Here is a 15,799-nt window from a genome sequence, read left to right as displayed (position 1 = left end):
AACAGATTTTCTTGATAAGGGCGGAGAAGGTAATTTCGCGATAAGACTCTTATCGATAAAGAAATACGAGCTTATCGTGCCGATATCCGAGAAATTTATCTGCCCTATCCACCCTGATAGCTCCCATCCACCCAATGACGCTGCAGATAAAGAAGATTCCCGAGGTTCGTCTCAGGGCTCGCGCCTCTTGACGGGTCAGACCGCTATAGACAAAATTTTCCGCCTAATCGCCGGGTTCCAGGCGTGGAGAGAACACCCATTTGCGGGCCTCTAACTTGTCAAGCTTTCAGCATGGCCAATCACCACTCCAGCCAGAGGGCGTTTTGGACGTTTTTCTCTCTCCACAGCGTCGGTGTTAACATGCCTCTATTCCCGGGCTCTACATATTTTTATTTAGGTGTCTGGACTCGATCAACATATAATTTGCCTTGTTGAACTTGTTATAAGACTACGTTGCTCCCCTGCTTTTTGATGTGGTTTGAACTTCGCTTGCTTTCACCTACCGGATGACCCTGTGTCTTGCCCTTTGCATAGCGGGTATCGAAGCCGGATATTTGTGAGCTGCTCTATTCGCGGTCATGGCAGACTCAGAGCGCAACGGACACCAAAACAAACACCCTGAGATTGAGAACGATAGGTACGAGGCGGAGGCTGATGGTTCGTTTCTTTCGAGCTTGGATTCAGACTCCGTAGATTCTGAGGCTCGGCCTCGGACTCGGCGGGGGTCGACGTCTACTACCTTGCGAGGAAGGTCGAGTTCTCGCCCTCGAGACGGCGAAATTACGCGCATATACTCCGGCGTTCACCTCGACGACCACTCTGTTTATCATGGTGACGATGATCACGATTCGGAGGATAATGATGAGAAGGACGCGAATTCGGAACTCGAAGTCAGGAACGGTATCATCACTGAAAGGGACCGTGACTTGGAGGCGAACGCCCCAGCCGCTGAAATCGAGAAGTCTCGCACAGCTCGCTCAGACCAACCTCCAGACCCCAAGCTTGTATGTTATCGTTCTCCTGCTGCTGCTGCTTGTTTCTGTGCTAACAACTACAGGTGACGTGGAATGGCCCAGATGATCCAGAAAACCCCAAAAATTGGCCCATGAGCAAGAAATGGACGACCGTGGTGATGGTATCCTGCTTCACGTTTATTTCCCCGGTGTCTTCGTCCATGGTGGCGCCGGCTTTGTCTACTCTCGCCAAAGACCTGAATATTACAGATGCGGTCGAGTCTCAGCTTTGTCTGTCCATCTTCGTCTTGGCCTATGCTTTTGGCCCTCTTATTCTCGGCCCTCTTTCTGAGATTTACGGTAGAGTGATTGTTCTGCAATTGGCCAATTTGTTCTACCTTGTGTTCAACATCGCTTGCGGTGTATCGCAGACTAAGACGCAAATGATTGTTTGCCGGTTCTTCTCTGGTTTGGGTGGTAGTGCTCCACTGGCGGTACGTCTCTATAACCTTACTCACGTTGGGTTGGGCTCATGCTAACTTGACTTAGGTCGGTGGTGGTGTTTTATCAGACTGTTTCAGACCCGAAGAACGGGGCAAAAGTGTCGCCGTGTACAGTCTTGCTCCTCTTCTTGGCCCAGCAGTCGGCCCTATTGCTGGCGGGTTCATCGCCGAAAACACAACTTGGCGCTGGGTCTTCTACGCAACCACGATCGCGGATGGAGTCATCCAAATTGCTGGTCTATTCTTGCTAAAAGAAACCTACGCACCAAAAATCCTCAGAAACCGCTCTAAGAAACTCCGCAAAGAGACCGGCGACGATTCATACCAGACCGAAGCCGAGCGCCAAAACAAGAAACTCAGCGAAACAATCAGCTCCGCGCTCGTCCGCCCATTCCGCCTCCTCCTCACACAGCCCATCGTCCAAGCCATCGCTGGCTATCTCGCCTACTGCTACGGAATCATGTACCTTGTCCTGTCGACCTTCCCAAACCTCTGGACAGGCGAACAATACTACAACGAATCCATCGGCATCGGCGGTCTTAACTACATCTCGCTAGGAATCGGCTTCTGGCTCGGCTCGCAAATCTGCGCCCCTCTCAACGACCGCATCTACCGCCGTCTCAAAGCACGTAACAACGGCGTCGGCAGGCCCGAGTTTCGCGTCCCGCTCCTATCAACCGCTGCATTCCTCACGCCCGCCGGCCTCTTCATCTACGGCTGGACAGGCGAGAAGCAAGTCCACTGGATAGCGCCGAACATCGGCGCCGCGTTATTCGGCATGGGCACGATCGTGACATTCCAGTGTGCACAGACTTACCTGATCGACTCGTATACGCGGTTCGCGGCGAGCGCGATGGCAGCGAGTGCGTTTTTACGTTCGATATGTGGGTTTGCATTTCCGCTTTTCGCGCCTTATATGTACGATGCGTTGCACTACGGGTGGGGAAATAGTCTGTTGGGATTCATTGCGCTGGGATTGGGGATTCCGGCGCCCATTTTCCTCTGGAAGTTTGGTGCGTTGCTGAGGAAGAAGAGTACTTATGCGGCCGGCTAAGTATTCCATCCTAAGGTTTTAGAGATCATATAGACGTCTATTACTAGTGAAATATGCCACTGACTGCAATTCTACTCCGCTCTTACTAGTAAGCTAGTAGCACTTGGTTACCAACATAGATAGCTGTACATCGCGCCTTCTCTCCAGGCACCTGCCCTTCGTAGCTGGTCTCGCAGCGCACCTGCTTATCGCGGTTGAAACCAATCATGGCAGAAGCTTCTGGTGCCCCAGAGCAGGTGACGGAGGCATTTGGGAAGGAGCGCTCCGAACTGCTAAGTTCGAGGTAGTAACTCCACTAGAATACATTTGTACTAGCACCGCCCTCCTTGGGGCCAAGAGTTCAGCTCCAGCAAGGAGAAAATCAAACCCTTAGAGAATATCTCGGATAGATAGAACTAGGAAACCTTACTCAATAGATGACAGCGGCTGGCTTCGCTGGTTTCGGTCTAGATCTGCAGTCTAGGTTACCTCTGGAAGGATCAAGTCAAACACTGTGATACCGTCCTTAAAGACTGGGCCTGCAGAAGGCGCATTCCGAGTAGGGACCAAAAGATGAACGCCCCGTTAATCTACTCTACTTGGGTAGCATGGTTTCAGTTGAAGCTCAACAATATTCTGCAGCCTGGTAGGGTCTTGCCTTGTATGGCCCGTGACTGTCTCTCTCCGCTCCGCTTGTCTACCACTGTACCACAGCTTCCTGTATCCACGTCTCTCTCCCAACCTTGTCCGAGTTTCTGGCATTTCGAAAACATTCCTCTTTCTCTGCTTCCTGACTTCCAGCCTGTGCTCCTCATCCCTCAATTCATCACTCATCACATTGCCAGCTCGACTTCAAAGACCTACACCTCCATACCTCCACACCCTCAAGTGTTACGCGACGAGTCCCATGCATGGTACGATGGCAGCTGAGCGTTGAATCACCGCCGCAGTCCCCCGCCAAATGTCACGAACATCTTGAAATATTGAGTAGGCTAATACCCCCACTGATCTCATCTGTCTCCGAACCGGCTTCGTCCAATCTCTCGAGCTCCTGGGAGCATTTGTCCACCGGCACATCAAGCCCCAGAAACTTGTCGTCCAGCCCCAAGCTTTGTAATTACAGTTGCGCTCGTATTCCTCATCATAAAGACTTGTGTCTCGTGGTATGGGATGGGTAGTGTCGACGCGAGTGTGTTCTAAATCCACGAAATAGCAGACGAAGACATCTATATCAAGGAATAAAGGAGATCAGATGATAGAAAAGCTTACCATTCATCCTGCTCCTCGTCATAAAGGGCGTTGTCAGGTTTACATCGAAGAGAAAGATGTTGAGGCTATGTAGTTCCCTAAGAAGCGCGTCAGCAAGAGCACATGAAGTACATCTTGAAGAGCTCACTTGGGGCTTAGAATAAATGCCTGTCTGACCTTCTCCCTTTTCTCAAAACCATAGTCTTGGATCTCCGTCAGAGGCACCCCAGGAACCATCTCCATCAGTATAAATACAATCCATCCACCCGGGACAGGGATTGTATTACCGTCTTGTAGTCCAACTACAAGGTTCAACAGCTTGGGAGTCGCGGAGCAGCCTTTTTCAGTAAGCCAGGTCAAAGTATACGTCTCCTGTATGGTCATGAGACCGTAAGCATCAGAAGTCCACCGGGCACGGACGGCTGGGTTGGGAGAAAATTTCTCAGGTATCTATTAGGTCTTTGTACAGTAAGCACTATACTTTATAGTGGCAGGATTCTTCATGGGTTTACTTACTGCATGCGAACCTTGAGAATGGCTCTTTTCTAGGGGATTCACAGTTAATCTACGGGAAGCGGTAAACTGCTTGTGCTTCTGAGGTTTCCCGACCAATATCGTATTGATACGGGTCCGACACGATGTGCTTTTCCGAGAGCTTCTTGACGACTTCCACCTGGTCCCGTCAGGCGGACCGTAGACCTTCCTTCTTGTATCTTCCCCCGATCCACATTGTGCCGAGATGGCCTTGATATTGGGAAGACAGAAGGTAGCTGGTGAGTTCCTTGAAACCTAGAAGCAGTGAAGCTTGATCAGAGAAGAGAATTGTCCGGGGCCATGTGTTAGTGAGAGTTGAAGGATGAGGGTTCTATTGTTTACTATGAACCAGGCACCATTCCGAATCGGCAATAGTTTGCAGGCAACACTACTCTGTAGTCTTCAATCTTCACCCTTGAAGTCCATGTCCAGTGTCTGTAACGAGCGCTGGCCTTGACGTACGGCTGGTGCCTAATCTCTAAGTCCTTCGGGCCAGGTGTGCCTTCCAGTAGGCCTTGAAGACGGAAGAACAAAGAGCTCCACATAGGGCGTGTAGTCGTAGCACCAAGACACTGGCAGGATTTAGCGTGCTGGGCTGAGCCGCCAAATTGATTGCCAATCCAGCTTAAGCTAATTTAGATTGTCAGATTGAGGCTGAGTCTGCAGGTATCTAGGAATTTAATTCCAGTCAGCCTGGACTGGGATCCTTTACGTCATGGCGCAGTCAGCTGGAGCTGTATGGGGCAGTGATAAGCAGGCATCTCCTTTACGATCGTCTATTTATCTTGTCTTCAACCCCCGCTGCACACTGCCAAACAAAACTCACCTCAATCGTCATGCTTCCTTTACTCCTCTTACCACTCGTTTCCCTTTCCGGTGCAACTTCGCTTCAATGGAAGAACTGCACTACAGAACACTTCCCGGCTCTGTCGGAGCTTGTATCAAACCTTGCTTCTGAAGAGTACGTCCCATTGCTAGCATCAGCACCGACTCTCGACTGCGCGGAGTTCCAGGTGCCTGTCGACTGGAACCATCCCCATGGCGAGAACATCACCCTTGGAATGGCGCGCTACCGCGCCACCAAGCCCAGAAAGCGACTGGGTAGTATAATCTACAATCCGGGCGGCCCTGGAGGACCGGCATCTGTGTCAGCCATGGCTCAGGCTCTGGGCATGAGCTACTACACAAATGCGACAGTGGATCACTACGATGTTATTGGACTGGACCCGCGCGGGATTGGTCTGAGCACCAGGGTCAAGTGCGATCCTGACCTGTGGAACAAGCGGGTTGCGACTCCGCTCTTCCCAAAGACTGAAGGGGAATTTGAGGAGTTGGTAAACACGAACAAGGCGTTTGGTGAGAGTTGTTGCAATAAGACTGGGTCTTTGTTCTACCACCTCGACACGACCAGCGCCGCCAAGGATCTTGAAGCCACCCGCATCGCGCTGGGCGAGGAGAAGCTGAACTGGATCGGTCTTTCATATGGCACTCAGCTCGGCGGCGCATATGCAGAGCTCTACCCGCAGCATGTTGGACGGATGGTCCTTGACGGGATGCTCGACCACTCCCAGTCTGAGACTGACACCCTACGAACTGAAGTCTCGACTTACGAAGACACGCTCAACCAGTTCTTCGCCTGGTGCAACAACACCGCTACAGCCGACGAATGTCCCTTCAAGGATCAGAACCTCCCTGCCATCTTCGACGAACTCGTCGCAGCTGCCGACGAGTCGCCCATCCACGCCCTTTCCTGCAAAGGGGACCAAAGCACCTGCCGCCCCATCGTAACTGGTGAAGATATCCGCACAAACACTCAACCCATCCTCCCGTTCGTGGACGGCAACCCGGGAGTCTCAAGACCCGGTTGGGCGACATTAGCAGGCTACCTCAACGACACCCTATCCGGTGACGCCTCAGGCCTATCGTCCGGCCTCGCGAGAACCGAAACAGACTCATCCTTCCCGGGCTTCGCAATTGGGTGCTCGGACTGGCTGCACTCTTCTACAGTTCTATCTGACCTAAAATACAAAGCTCTCATGGCCGAATACCTCGCACCACACACCAAGGGTGCAACGCAATCTTACCTCTACCAATCCGCTTGCATCGGGTGGCCCGCACCGGTTGGCAACCCGCCGCATCGCCTCAACGCAACGGCCATGAAGCACACCCCGCCTATCCTTCTGGTGAATGCGTTCCATGACCCTGAGACAAGTTATGTGTGGGCGAATGGCATGCTCGAGCAGATTCCGTCTGGTGTGCTCCTTACGAAAGATGGGAGTGGGCATACTAGTTACTCGCTGATGGGTGGGGAGGCGAGTGCGTTTATTGATGCTTTCTTGGTTAATGGGACGTTGCCGAGAGATAATATTGTTGTTGACTCGTGAGGCGCATGGAAGTTTTTCATAGTGCATATGCGAGAGATATCTATCAGGATCAGAGGCATCTGCTTCTACACACAGCTATCAAGTATTATCCATTAGCACATAAACCACATAATACACGAAGTCAACCTAGTGCAGTCTCTGGCCCCCTTCCTGAGGAGATTTAGCATCTTGCCTAAGAATTGTTCAATTTCAGGCGCCGAATAAAGGGGACGACGGGAAGGGGAAGGGGAACTATATAAGCTGTTGGACGAGCAGTGAGGCCGCAGTTGAAAAGGGATGGGCATCAATGGTCTTGTCTAGCTGCCAGTTTATATGCATCCCTTCTCTTTGTTCTGCCCTATGTAAGCCAACAGAGTGAAGAATGAGTGTGAGCGTAAATGTGAATCTGACTGCAAGTGCCCGCCAAGTTCCAGTGACATGTCCAGTTGCCGATATCCATAACGCAGCACAAGGAGATGCACATTTCTCTTTGTTCTTCTCTTTTCCCTGCGCTCTCCTTCCTTCTTTTCTTCCTCTTCGCCACCGCCGCATTCTCGTCACCTTCTTTTCTACCCATCCTTACGAACTCTATCAATACCTATTAGATGGTTATATCTACATCAAATCAATATCAAGACTAGATTGGCCATCTCCATTTCCACAATATCACCATCACAGTCAAGACCAACACTGCGTAAGGTCACCACCTCCTCAATCACAATCAAACCATCAGCAGACCGCACCGATCCAGTCAAAATGCCTCCCCGCAACGCCAGCTACACCTGCACAAGACCATTCTCAATGTATCCCACCCTCCACGAGTCGGTCACCTCGCTCCTAGACCCCTTCGACCTCTCCATGGCCTTCCACAAGCGAGACGCCTACAAAACCTGCATCAAGGCCAGCGACATATCCATCCCTGGAAAGTTCATCTGCACCGATCCCGGCTGCACCAAGGGTGGCTGGGGAAGCAAAAGGATCGCGATGACGATCCGTCTCTACCCTGAGAGCAAGTACAATGCGAGAATTTACCACCAGCGTTGCGAAATGTGTGAGGGTGCTGTCCGGCCTCTTGTGGATGAGATGATTTATGCGGAACGTGTTGCGTATTGGATCAAGAAGTGGAATGGAGTGTCCGTTGAGGAGAATAGAAGGAAACAAAAGAGTAGTCGGCGGCCTCATGATCAGGAGAGATGTGAGGGGTGTTTGGCTGGTCATTGTCGTGGGTAGACTGTTAGGGGTGCTGAGGTGAGAGCCAGCCCAGATGTAGCCATCTGGCTCTATAACTGCCGGGACTGACTGACTGAGTCTCTAGGAACGTTGCGATGGTGGAAGTTTCCTGGACGGACCCTGTTCGATGAGCGGCTTTCTGGAGTATCGAGGTGCGAAGGTTCTTGGATGTACGAGTCAGATAAGACGTTGGATTGATTTGTTTACCAGGTTAGGAACTTGGAATGGTCTAGATTTAGAGATCTCATTATTTGTAGATGGTCGTGGATGAGCTTAAACTGATCAATTTGTATGCACTTTATTTAATGTTGAGGTTTCGAATAACAAGATTCATTCTGCAGACGGCACTTATTTAGGTCCCAGACTCATCAGTATATGTCATTAACTCTTACAACTCATTTTTTGAGCTTATTATCACCCTAATACTGGCTAAGACAGATGGTGGCACTGGGCAGCCATGGGCTCTATAAGATTGATAACGTCCTATCTTCATATGCCCAGCACCCGCCGATGCCTTGAGGGATATCACAACCCGACCATGGACTCAGACGGCAATGCTGTCCAGTCGGTCTCATCCAACATTGATGATATCTAGGCAACTGCCTACCTCTGGGACTTCATGAAGAATGATGCAAAGTTTTGATCCCGTCCAGGCTTGTCTGTTTGTCATCATCCTCAGCATCATCGTCATCACAACACAACTAACACAAAGCCGGCCTTTCTTGACTTCTAGTTCATTCTTTCTTCCTCTCCTCCCTTCTTCCCTTCTTCCCTTCTTCCATATCTCCCTTCTCTCTCCACCCTGCCACTCTCTTGTTCTATTATTCTTCTTTTCCGCAGCCACACCAACGTCGGGATCGCCTCGTCTTACCCTACCATCCCTCTATTCCACCCCGATCACATGGGGTAGGATTTATCCATTTATCCATTCATCTTCCTATCAATATCAACAATATCGCCACTATGGTCAACTACCGTACATTCATACGAGCCTTACCCAACATGGCCCGCAACCGCAAAGCCAACGTCAACGCCAACGATGGCCCCGAAACCTACAAGATGTACGGCGACTTGCACATATCAGTGCAGGCTCTTCTCTTCGATACCAGCGATCTGCTCTTCGAATTCCACCCCATCGATGATGACGCCGACGCTATAGAGTCCTGCAACAGCAACATCATGGGCCGCTTCACCTGCTCCAACAACACCTGCAAAAAGAAGGGCTGGGGCAGCAAGTGCATCCCTATCGTGATAAGGCTCTACGAGAGAAACCGTTATAACGCGCGCGTGTATTACCAGCGGTGCGCCGAGTGTGATTCGCTATCCGAACCGGAGCTTAATGAGCGTCTTAAGGACTCTTATACTGAGCGCGTGGTGTGTTGCCTCAAAAGGTGGAGTGGAGAGCATGTCGAGAGGCCAGCTTATTCTCGACAGAGTAAGGGGCCTCATGATCAGACGCGTTGCGAGGGGTGCAAGGCGGGCCATTGTCGGGGTCTTAAAAAGGATTGAGGAGTCAGTCGGAGTAAGCTGCGCTATGAAATGAGTACTACTGGGTAGTAATTATGAACACACGCGACCTATACTGACGAGATCTCTAGAGATTGGCTCGATGACCACTTGCGGGGAAATAGGACCAGTCCAAGAAGGAGGTTTCTGTGATAGATACTGTATGGTGGAACGGATGTTTTTAATACAAGGGCCGGGATAGAGCGTTGGATCAGTTGGGCTACAAGACTGAACCTAGAGAATAGAACATGGTAGATTTAGAGATCTCAAGAATGCGTTACTCTTACGGTCCATAAATTTCGATGTGTCAATCTTTCTTTTGATCCTTCACTTTGCGCCTAGCAGTTGCTCCTTCCTCCGGGACATCTCTGGGTCGTGCCTTCCCTCTATGTAAATAGATCTCTGCCCGGCGTTGAGGCCAATTCTATGAGCATCTCATCTGATGCCACCAATCAGTGCCCTGAAATTACTTTCATTCCATCAACGTCGTCTTTGAACCAATATGGCGACCGACACCAATACCGACATCAACACCAGCATCACTTCCAATCTCACCCTCGCCGAATGGACCCTGGACGAAGCAAGCTGGGTCCAATTCCTCTAAACCCAATTCCCATTCACAAAGCAACTAGCAACTACCACGGCAGAGGCAAATACAAGGGCAAAGGCAAAGCCAAGCAAAACAATAAGAAAAACACCCCCTTGGTCTCCTCAATGTACCCCGAGCTGCACCTATCCGTTGCGAGGCCGCTTGAACAAACAACCATCCTCCCCTACACCTTCCACGAAGACGACACGGATGCCTTCACTCTCGCCCACGAAGACACAAAATGCTGCGGGAAATTCGTGTGTCCGAACTCTGTCTGCCATAGAACGTGGAGCAGTATGGTTATAGCACTTTCGATCCGAATGTACGCCGATGACCGCTGCAACGCACGCGTATATCATCAGCGGTGCAAGCTCTGCAAGTGGGTTGCGACGCCAGAATTGGACGAGACTTACGCGGACCGGACTGTGTACAGAATGAAAAAAAAAATGGAACGGGATTGAAGTTGAGAGACCGATTTGGGATGATGACTTCAAGTGGAATCATAATAATGAGCATTGTGAGGGATGTAAAGCGGGACATTGTGAAAATTATGGATGATAGATGCAAGGCAAGTGACTGATTGAAGGAATTGACACGGATGCAAATGGTTTGAAATGTACGAGTATATAGCTTGAGTTTGAGCTGTTTACCAGGACCAAGGTGATGAAAATGAACCCGATATTTAATCTTGATGCCCTACAGCGGAGAAAAAGAAAAAAAAATCACTGCGCTCTTTGAACATGCTATTGAGCGCACTTCCCACCGCGCGCCATTCAGGCCAGAACTCATCAACATCACGAGTATCATCTCTTGATACATGCCTGGTTGTCCCTCCTAGAGTTCCACCCCTATACTTGCAAACAGCAACACCGGCAACAACAGCACCAACAACATCTCGAACCTAACCTCCTAGTGCTTTAACGACCTGGGTCTGGTCTACCTTCAAGTCTAGCCCCCGCAGGAACCATCTTCACGTACTCAGTCCTGGTCGTAGCGGTCTTCTGCTTTGTTAGTCTGTTCAGGCTGCCTAGACGGTTTATATCCTATCTTCTTGGCTTCCTACTCGCCCAACCTCGCCTTACGGCCCTATCTATAGGCATTTGAGGAGTGACAGACCTGAGACCATGTACGATATGCTATGCTGCCTTGCTTGACAGGTGATATTGCTATGCTTAAGAAGAAATGGACGAGGAGCCCACAACTGCATGGGTTACTTGGAGGTTCGCGGGGCAAGAGGCTGCCGCTGCCTCTCTCTGTGAATTACCCAGGATAGATTCACTGCAAAGCCTTGACACAGAGAACAATGCAGAGGCGAAGGTCTGCTTTTGTTGTCTTGAAGCCCATCCACGTGTAGCACAACGCATTGCAGAATCTCCCTTGCTTCCATTTTCTTCCTTCCAACCCACCCATTTCTGTCCCACGACCACCACCGCCACCGTACAGCATCTTGGTCGCCTCACCTTACCTGTCCACACCTCTGTTGCCTCCCAATCTTCAGGATCCTTCTAAAATCCACCATTTATTTATTAATCTTCGTACCAACAAAATCACAACTATCCTCATATCTCTGTTCGTTTCCATGTAACATGACTTCTCTCATTTGAGAATGAGTGTAAATGGGAATGTGAATGTGACGACCAAGTAGATTAGGATCTCATATCCGCGGGACTCGTGCCTTTGCTTTAACACTCCGCCCATCCACGATTGTTACTATCCTCCACTCAGTACCAAATCCTTCGATCAAGATTCTCTTCATTACTGTCCTCAAAATATCGGCTGCCGACGAACCGTTTGACGCGAAGCGCGTCAAACTCCTCCAGGAAATCTCTCAGGCCACTTCCAAATCTCCCTACCGATTCAGCCACTCGAGGTTGCTTGTGGTTGGCAGACCTTGAATTTGCTCCAGCAAATAAATGGTCGTGCGAAGACCAGCCCCTTGGCCGTCATTCGAGAATTCACTGGGGATGATCTCAGTCAGATTCGGCAGTGTAAGTCTATCTCGTCAGCAGGAGGATCCGCTAGCAGGCCCAGCTCTTTGCTAACTCACTGTGACCGCTATTATATTAGGGACATCGCCTTGCGTCACTCAGTCGATCTCTTAACACTGTGACACCTCGCAAACGCGCAGTCCCCTCAGTTGTCGACCGGATTCGGCCGTACAGCTCCACTTCTGGGCGGTCCTCCAGAATTACTGGAGTGCCTCGAAGATCCAGGCGTGGAAGGAGTCTGTTGGGGACGCGGAGCTGACCGAGCACTGCGCCACCTTGATCTGCCTATCCGCGTCGGCTCACCGTTCATGGGGGAAAGCGAGATTCGCCCTCAAGCCTTGCCAGCCATCAACAGACGGCAAGACAATGGGTCTGCGATTTTTCTGGTTACCAGTGAGCAGGTACTCGAAGCTTGTGCCGATTTCCGAGCCTCCGGATCTACCATCGAATCTTAAATCCGGCCATCTAGGAGCAAAATTATGGTACGGCGACAAAGATAGGCGCATCATTTCTGGGGATGTAATAACTATCTCGACACAAGACCCAAAGACACACCCGTTATCCTCATTTGAATTACTCCAAACGCAGTGGATCATGCATCGATCGGTGGCCATCAGCGGTGCGGCTGATGTAACGGACGAGGAGTTTGAGGACGATGTCCAAGAGTCTTTGGGAGGCCTTTCTCCTCTCTTTGAAGCTTAGACCCCTTCCTCCAAGCCTTCTTCTCGACCTTCACGATCACCGTCTCGAAAGCCCAGAGAAGACGAAAACATGTCCCCTCGAAGACCCATGTCGAAGGCTCGCGAGCCGACGGATGCCGCGTTCACTGATCCTTGTTGGGCACCCCTCCGCTGAGCATCTGGATGTTGCTAAAGTCTGCGTATGCGGTGGCACACTGCAAGCTGCACTAGAAATGGATCGTGGTTGTGACAAGCGGGGCGTTGTGAGAATTATAGATATCACTTATGGAAAGAGGAGTGGTGGATAGGGGAAGAGAAGGAGTAATAAGAGGTTAGGGGTAGAGGACGCATGATAAATGCAAGGTTGGTCACTGAAATTGAAAAAAATTAATATGTGAGTGCAAATAGTTTGAAATATACGAATATAGATAGCACTTGAGTTTGAGCTGTTTACTAGGACCAATATGATGAAATGAATCTAAATTATTCTTTCATTGACATGAAGGGTAAAGCATGACGGACATGACGCATAGCGATGGTATATATGGTACTCTGATAGAAAAAAAAAAAAAAGAAATCGCAACAAAAAGTATTAATGCAAAAAAGTCCAAGCCACCCAAGACCCAAGCGTGACGGGAAACACAAATACAAGAGCCAAGCACAGCTTAAGCCTTCTGGGCAACGTCCTCAATGGTCGTGGTCACATCCTTCTCAGTGAGACCCATCTCATGAGCGAAAGTGTCATGGGGCTTCCACTTGGCGGAAGTGCGGGGGGTGGTCTCTTCCATCATCTTGTCGACCTGCTCAAGAGTGAGACCCTTGGTCTCGGGGATGAGGAAATAAGCGTATACAAAGGCGCAGGCACATAGAGAGCCCCAGATGAAGAACACCTTTGACTTGAGGTTGCCCTTGTCAGCGTCAACCATGTAGGGGGTGATAACGGCGATGATGCAGTTCCAGAGCCAGTTAGAGGCGGTGGAGAGGGCGACACCGCGGGAACGGATGGGCAGCGGGTAGATCTCGCCAATGACGACCCAGGCGCCAGGTCCCCAGGTAGAGGCGAAGAAGAAGATATAGATACAGATGAAGGCGATCTGGGCGCTGACGGTTTGGGGATTTTGACCGTCGACGACGCCGGCGATGGCCACGATAAACTGGCAGACAACCATGCCCAAAGCTCCCCAGAGAAGGAGGGGACGACGACCGAGCTTCTCCATGGTGTAGAAAGAGACGGGTGTGGAGAAGACGTTGACAATGGTGGTGATCATGCTGATCAGGAACGGGTCGGAGATGGTGCCAAGGTCCTTGAAGAAAGTGGTGCCAAAGTAAAAGACAAAGTTGACACCAGTCCACTGTTGCATCATTTGAAGAGAGGTACCCAAAATTGTCCGGCGAAGGTTGCTGTTGGGAGACCACAGACTTCCGCGGAAGCAGTTGAACCAAGTGACAAAGTAGCCGCCCTGGGGGATCTGCTGCATTTCGTATTCGTTGTTGGCGACAATTTCAGCCAGTTCTTCCTTGACGTAGTGTGAGTCTTGAGGTTGACCGCGGACGCGGGCTAGCGAACTAGCAGCGTCGGCCAGATTACCCTTTCGTACAAAGTAACGGGGGGACTCGGGAAGGAGGAACAGTCCGCCGGCGAGGATCATAGCCCAGAGAAGTTGCAGAGCAATGGGGATACGGTATGAACCGGAATCAGTGCGGTTCTGGGTACCGTAGTCCACGCAAGAAGCCAGCATGAGACCAATGGTCACACAGAATTGGTATCCGGAGACAATAGCACCACGAACCTTGCGGGGAGCGATTTCTGACATGTATAGAATGAGAATGGCGGAGACGAAACCGACACCGAATCCAGCAATCAAACGACCAACGACAAGCAGAGCAACGGTGGTAGAGGCGGTCTGCAAGGCAACGCCAACCATAAAGATTGCGCAGCCGCTGATGATAGTTGTGCGACGACCAAACCAATCGGCAAGGTCACCAGCAATGAGAGCACCAAAGAATGTTCCGCAAGATAGAATAGACGTGATAAGGGATTTGTTGGAAGAAGAGATCACATAGGCATCTAGGTTATCCGGCTCGTAGTCGGCTTTGATCTGTAACACAAGATAGGTTAGCTCAGTCACCATGAGCAAAAGAATCGGCTCGGCGCTCACCTTTCCGGAGAATTCATGGACGAAGTAGTCCATCGCCATAACACCGTTGATGTAACCAGAGTCATAACCGAAGAAGATACCACCAAAGGCAGCAAAGGCGCACATCATGTAGGTCTTCCAGGTGACGGGGGCTTCAACCCGCTGGCCATCAACAACACCGTCCGCCGCCACGGTGACGGGGGCCTCAACTTGGCCTCCAGCGTCGTCCGCCATGGTGACAATCGAATCGAAGAGATGCTAGGTAAGAGAAGAAGAGAAATATTCCGCTGTTGTATGTGGGGCACGTAATTGAAGCCGGGGTTGTTGTGAGAGGGTGAAGAGATGGAGAGATGAAGTGACAGACGGAAGGAAAGCAAGAAGAGGAGGGAAACACAAGCAATTTATAGCTCATGCAGGCAGTGAATGCATTCGAAACCGAGCAGACGGGAATCGCGGTTTCCCCATGGCATGAATCAGAGTCGGCATCAGACCGGGTCCCGGGGATGCCCACGGGGAATGCACCTGACAACTCGGCTCCACGGGCTCATGCGGTCCAGCCAAATTTTCTCGCCTGGTTTCTCTTTCCCAAGCCGTCGCTGAATTAGCGGAGGCAATTAGCGGGCATCCCCACTGTTGGTGTGAATTCAATTAAATTCTCTCCGCTGAGTGGTTTGCTGGTACCGAGACAGTGAAGGGGCGGCAAAACTAGTCAAGCCCACGACTTGTCACTTTGGAAGTGCTCTGACCACCTGCGAAGGATGACATGACCAATCACATATTGTGTCTGGGTTCTGCGGTCTCCGAATATACGTTGCATTGAGTTGGACTGCTGCAGCAATATTACTGACGGGCTGCTTGTGTTCCCTTCGATGCTGGCTTAACCTGGGGGGCCTGGCTGAGGGCTGAGAGCCTGAGACGCTGGCAGACGCTAGAGAAGACAAGTCTAGCCAAGACCAATTCTGTTTGGAAATCGAGCCGTGGCAACGACAAGCCAACTGGATCTGGCCAAACAGAAACTCGGGTCAACCCCGAGC

The 15,799-nt window shown here is 50.8% G+C and overlaps 5 protein-coding genes across 5 annotated transcripts; 4 read left to right on the top strand and 1 right to left on the bottom strand.

The window, feature by feature from the left end:
- Positions 1-426: 426 nt before the first annotated feature.
- Positions 427-2,567, top strand: BDV17DRAFT_125448 (MFS transporter). The gene is made up of 3 exons (XM_073754069.1): positions 427-1,004; positions 1,058-1,447; positions 1,503-2,567. Exons 1-3 carry the CDS (start codon positions 579-581, stop codon positions 2,508-2,510), a joined length of 1,824 nt encoding a protein of 607 aa, XP_073614385.1. The 5' UTR covers positions 427-578; the 3' UTR covers positions 2,511-2,567.
- Positions 2,568-4,988: 2,421 nt separating this feature from the next.
- Positions 4,989-6,761, top strand: BDV17DRAFT_266527 (alpha/beta hydrolase). The gene has a single exon (XM_073758287.1). It carries the CDS (start codon positions 5,108-5,110, stop codon positions 6,653-6,655), a length of 1,548 nt encoding a protein of 515 aa, XP_073614384.1. The 5' UTR covers positions 4,989-5,107; the 3' UTR covers positions 6,656-6,761.
- Positions 6,762-7,390: 629 nt separating this feature from the next.
- On the top strand, positions 7,391-7,864 carry BDV17DRAFT_292549 (3CxxC-type zinc finger protein; the record flags this gene model as incomplete). The annotated part of the gene is made up of 1 exon (XM_073762393.1): positions 7,391-7,864. The coding sequence occupies one exon, from the start codon at positions 7,391-7,393 to the stop codon at positions 7,862-7,864; it is 474 nt and encodes a 157-aa protein (XP_073614383.1).
- An 804-nt stretch (positions 7,865-8,668) lies between these two features.
- On the top strand, positions 8,669-9,596 carry BDV17DRAFT_266526 (3CxxC-type zinc finger protein). Its single transcript, XM_073758286.1, has 2 exons — positions 8,669-9,407; positions 9,463-9,596. The coding sequence occupies exon 1, from the start codon at positions 8,828-8,830 to the stop codon at positions 9,371-9,373; it is 546 nt and encodes a 181-aa protein (XP_073614382.1). The 5' UTR covers positions 8,669-8,827; the 3' UTR covers positions 9,374-9,407; positions 9,463-9,596.
- A 3,374-nt stretch (positions 9,597-12,970) lies between these two features.
- Positions 12,971-15,302, bottom strand: BDV17DRAFT_125397 (sugar porter family MFS transporter). The gene is made up of 2 exons (XM_073754068.1): positions 14,787-15,302; positions 12,971-14,726 (listed from the first exon to the last, which is right to left on the bottom strand). The coding sequence occupies exons 1-2, from the start codon at positions 14,997-14,999 to the stop codon at positions 13,293-13,295; spliced, it is 1,647 nt and encodes a 548-aa protein (XP_073614381.1). The 5' UTR covers positions 15,000-15,302; the 3' UTR covers positions 12,971-13,292.
- Positions 15,303-15,799: the final 497 nt, after the last annotated feature.

Source organism: Aspergillus undulatus (genome assembly GCF_047715775.1).
Source record: "Aspergillus undulatus strain CBS 261.88 unplaced genomic scaffold BDV17scaffold_33, whole genome shotgun sequence".
In the NCBI taxonomy this organism is placed as follows: domain Eukaryota; kingdom Fungi; phylum Ascomycota; class Eurotiomycetes; order Eurotiales; family Aspergillaceae; genus Aspergillus; species Aspergillus undulatus.
Note: the sequence above shows the minus strand (reverse complement) of the source record. Positions and strands in the feature narration are given on the sequence as shown.

Excerpts from the sequence above, each read along its gene's own strand:
- BDV17DRAFT_125397 (XM_073754068.1), bottom strand. The coding sequence starts at position 14,999 with ATGGCGGACGACGCTGGAGGCCAAGTTGAGGCCCCCGTCACCGTGGCG. Across the intron at positions 14,727-14,786 it reads TCCATGAATTCTCCGGAAAG|ATCAAAGCCGACTACGAGCC; the intron begins GTGAGCGCCGAG and ends CTTGTGTTACAG.
- BDV17DRAFT_266526 (XM_073758286.1), top strand. The coding sequence starts at position 8,828 with ATGGTCAACTACCGTACATTCATACGAGCCTTACCCAACATGGCCCGC.
- BDV17DRAFT_125448 (XM_073754069.1), top strand. The coding sequence starts at position 579 with ATGGCAGACTCAGAGCGCAACGGACACCAAAACAAACACCCTGAGATT. Across the intron at positions 1,005-1,057 it reads AACCTCCAGACCCCAAGCTT|GTGACGTGGAATGGCCCAGA; the intron begins GTATGTTATCGT and ends TAACAACTACAG. Across the intron at positions 1,448-1,502 it reads GTGGTAGTGCTCCACTGGCG|GTCGGTGGTGGTGTTTTATC; the intron begins GTACGTCTCTAT and ends AACTTGACTTAG.
- BDV17DRAFT_266527 (XM_073758287.1), top strand. The coding sequence starts at position 5,108 with ATGCTTCCTTTACTCCTCTTACCACTCGTTTCCCTTTCCGGTGCAACT.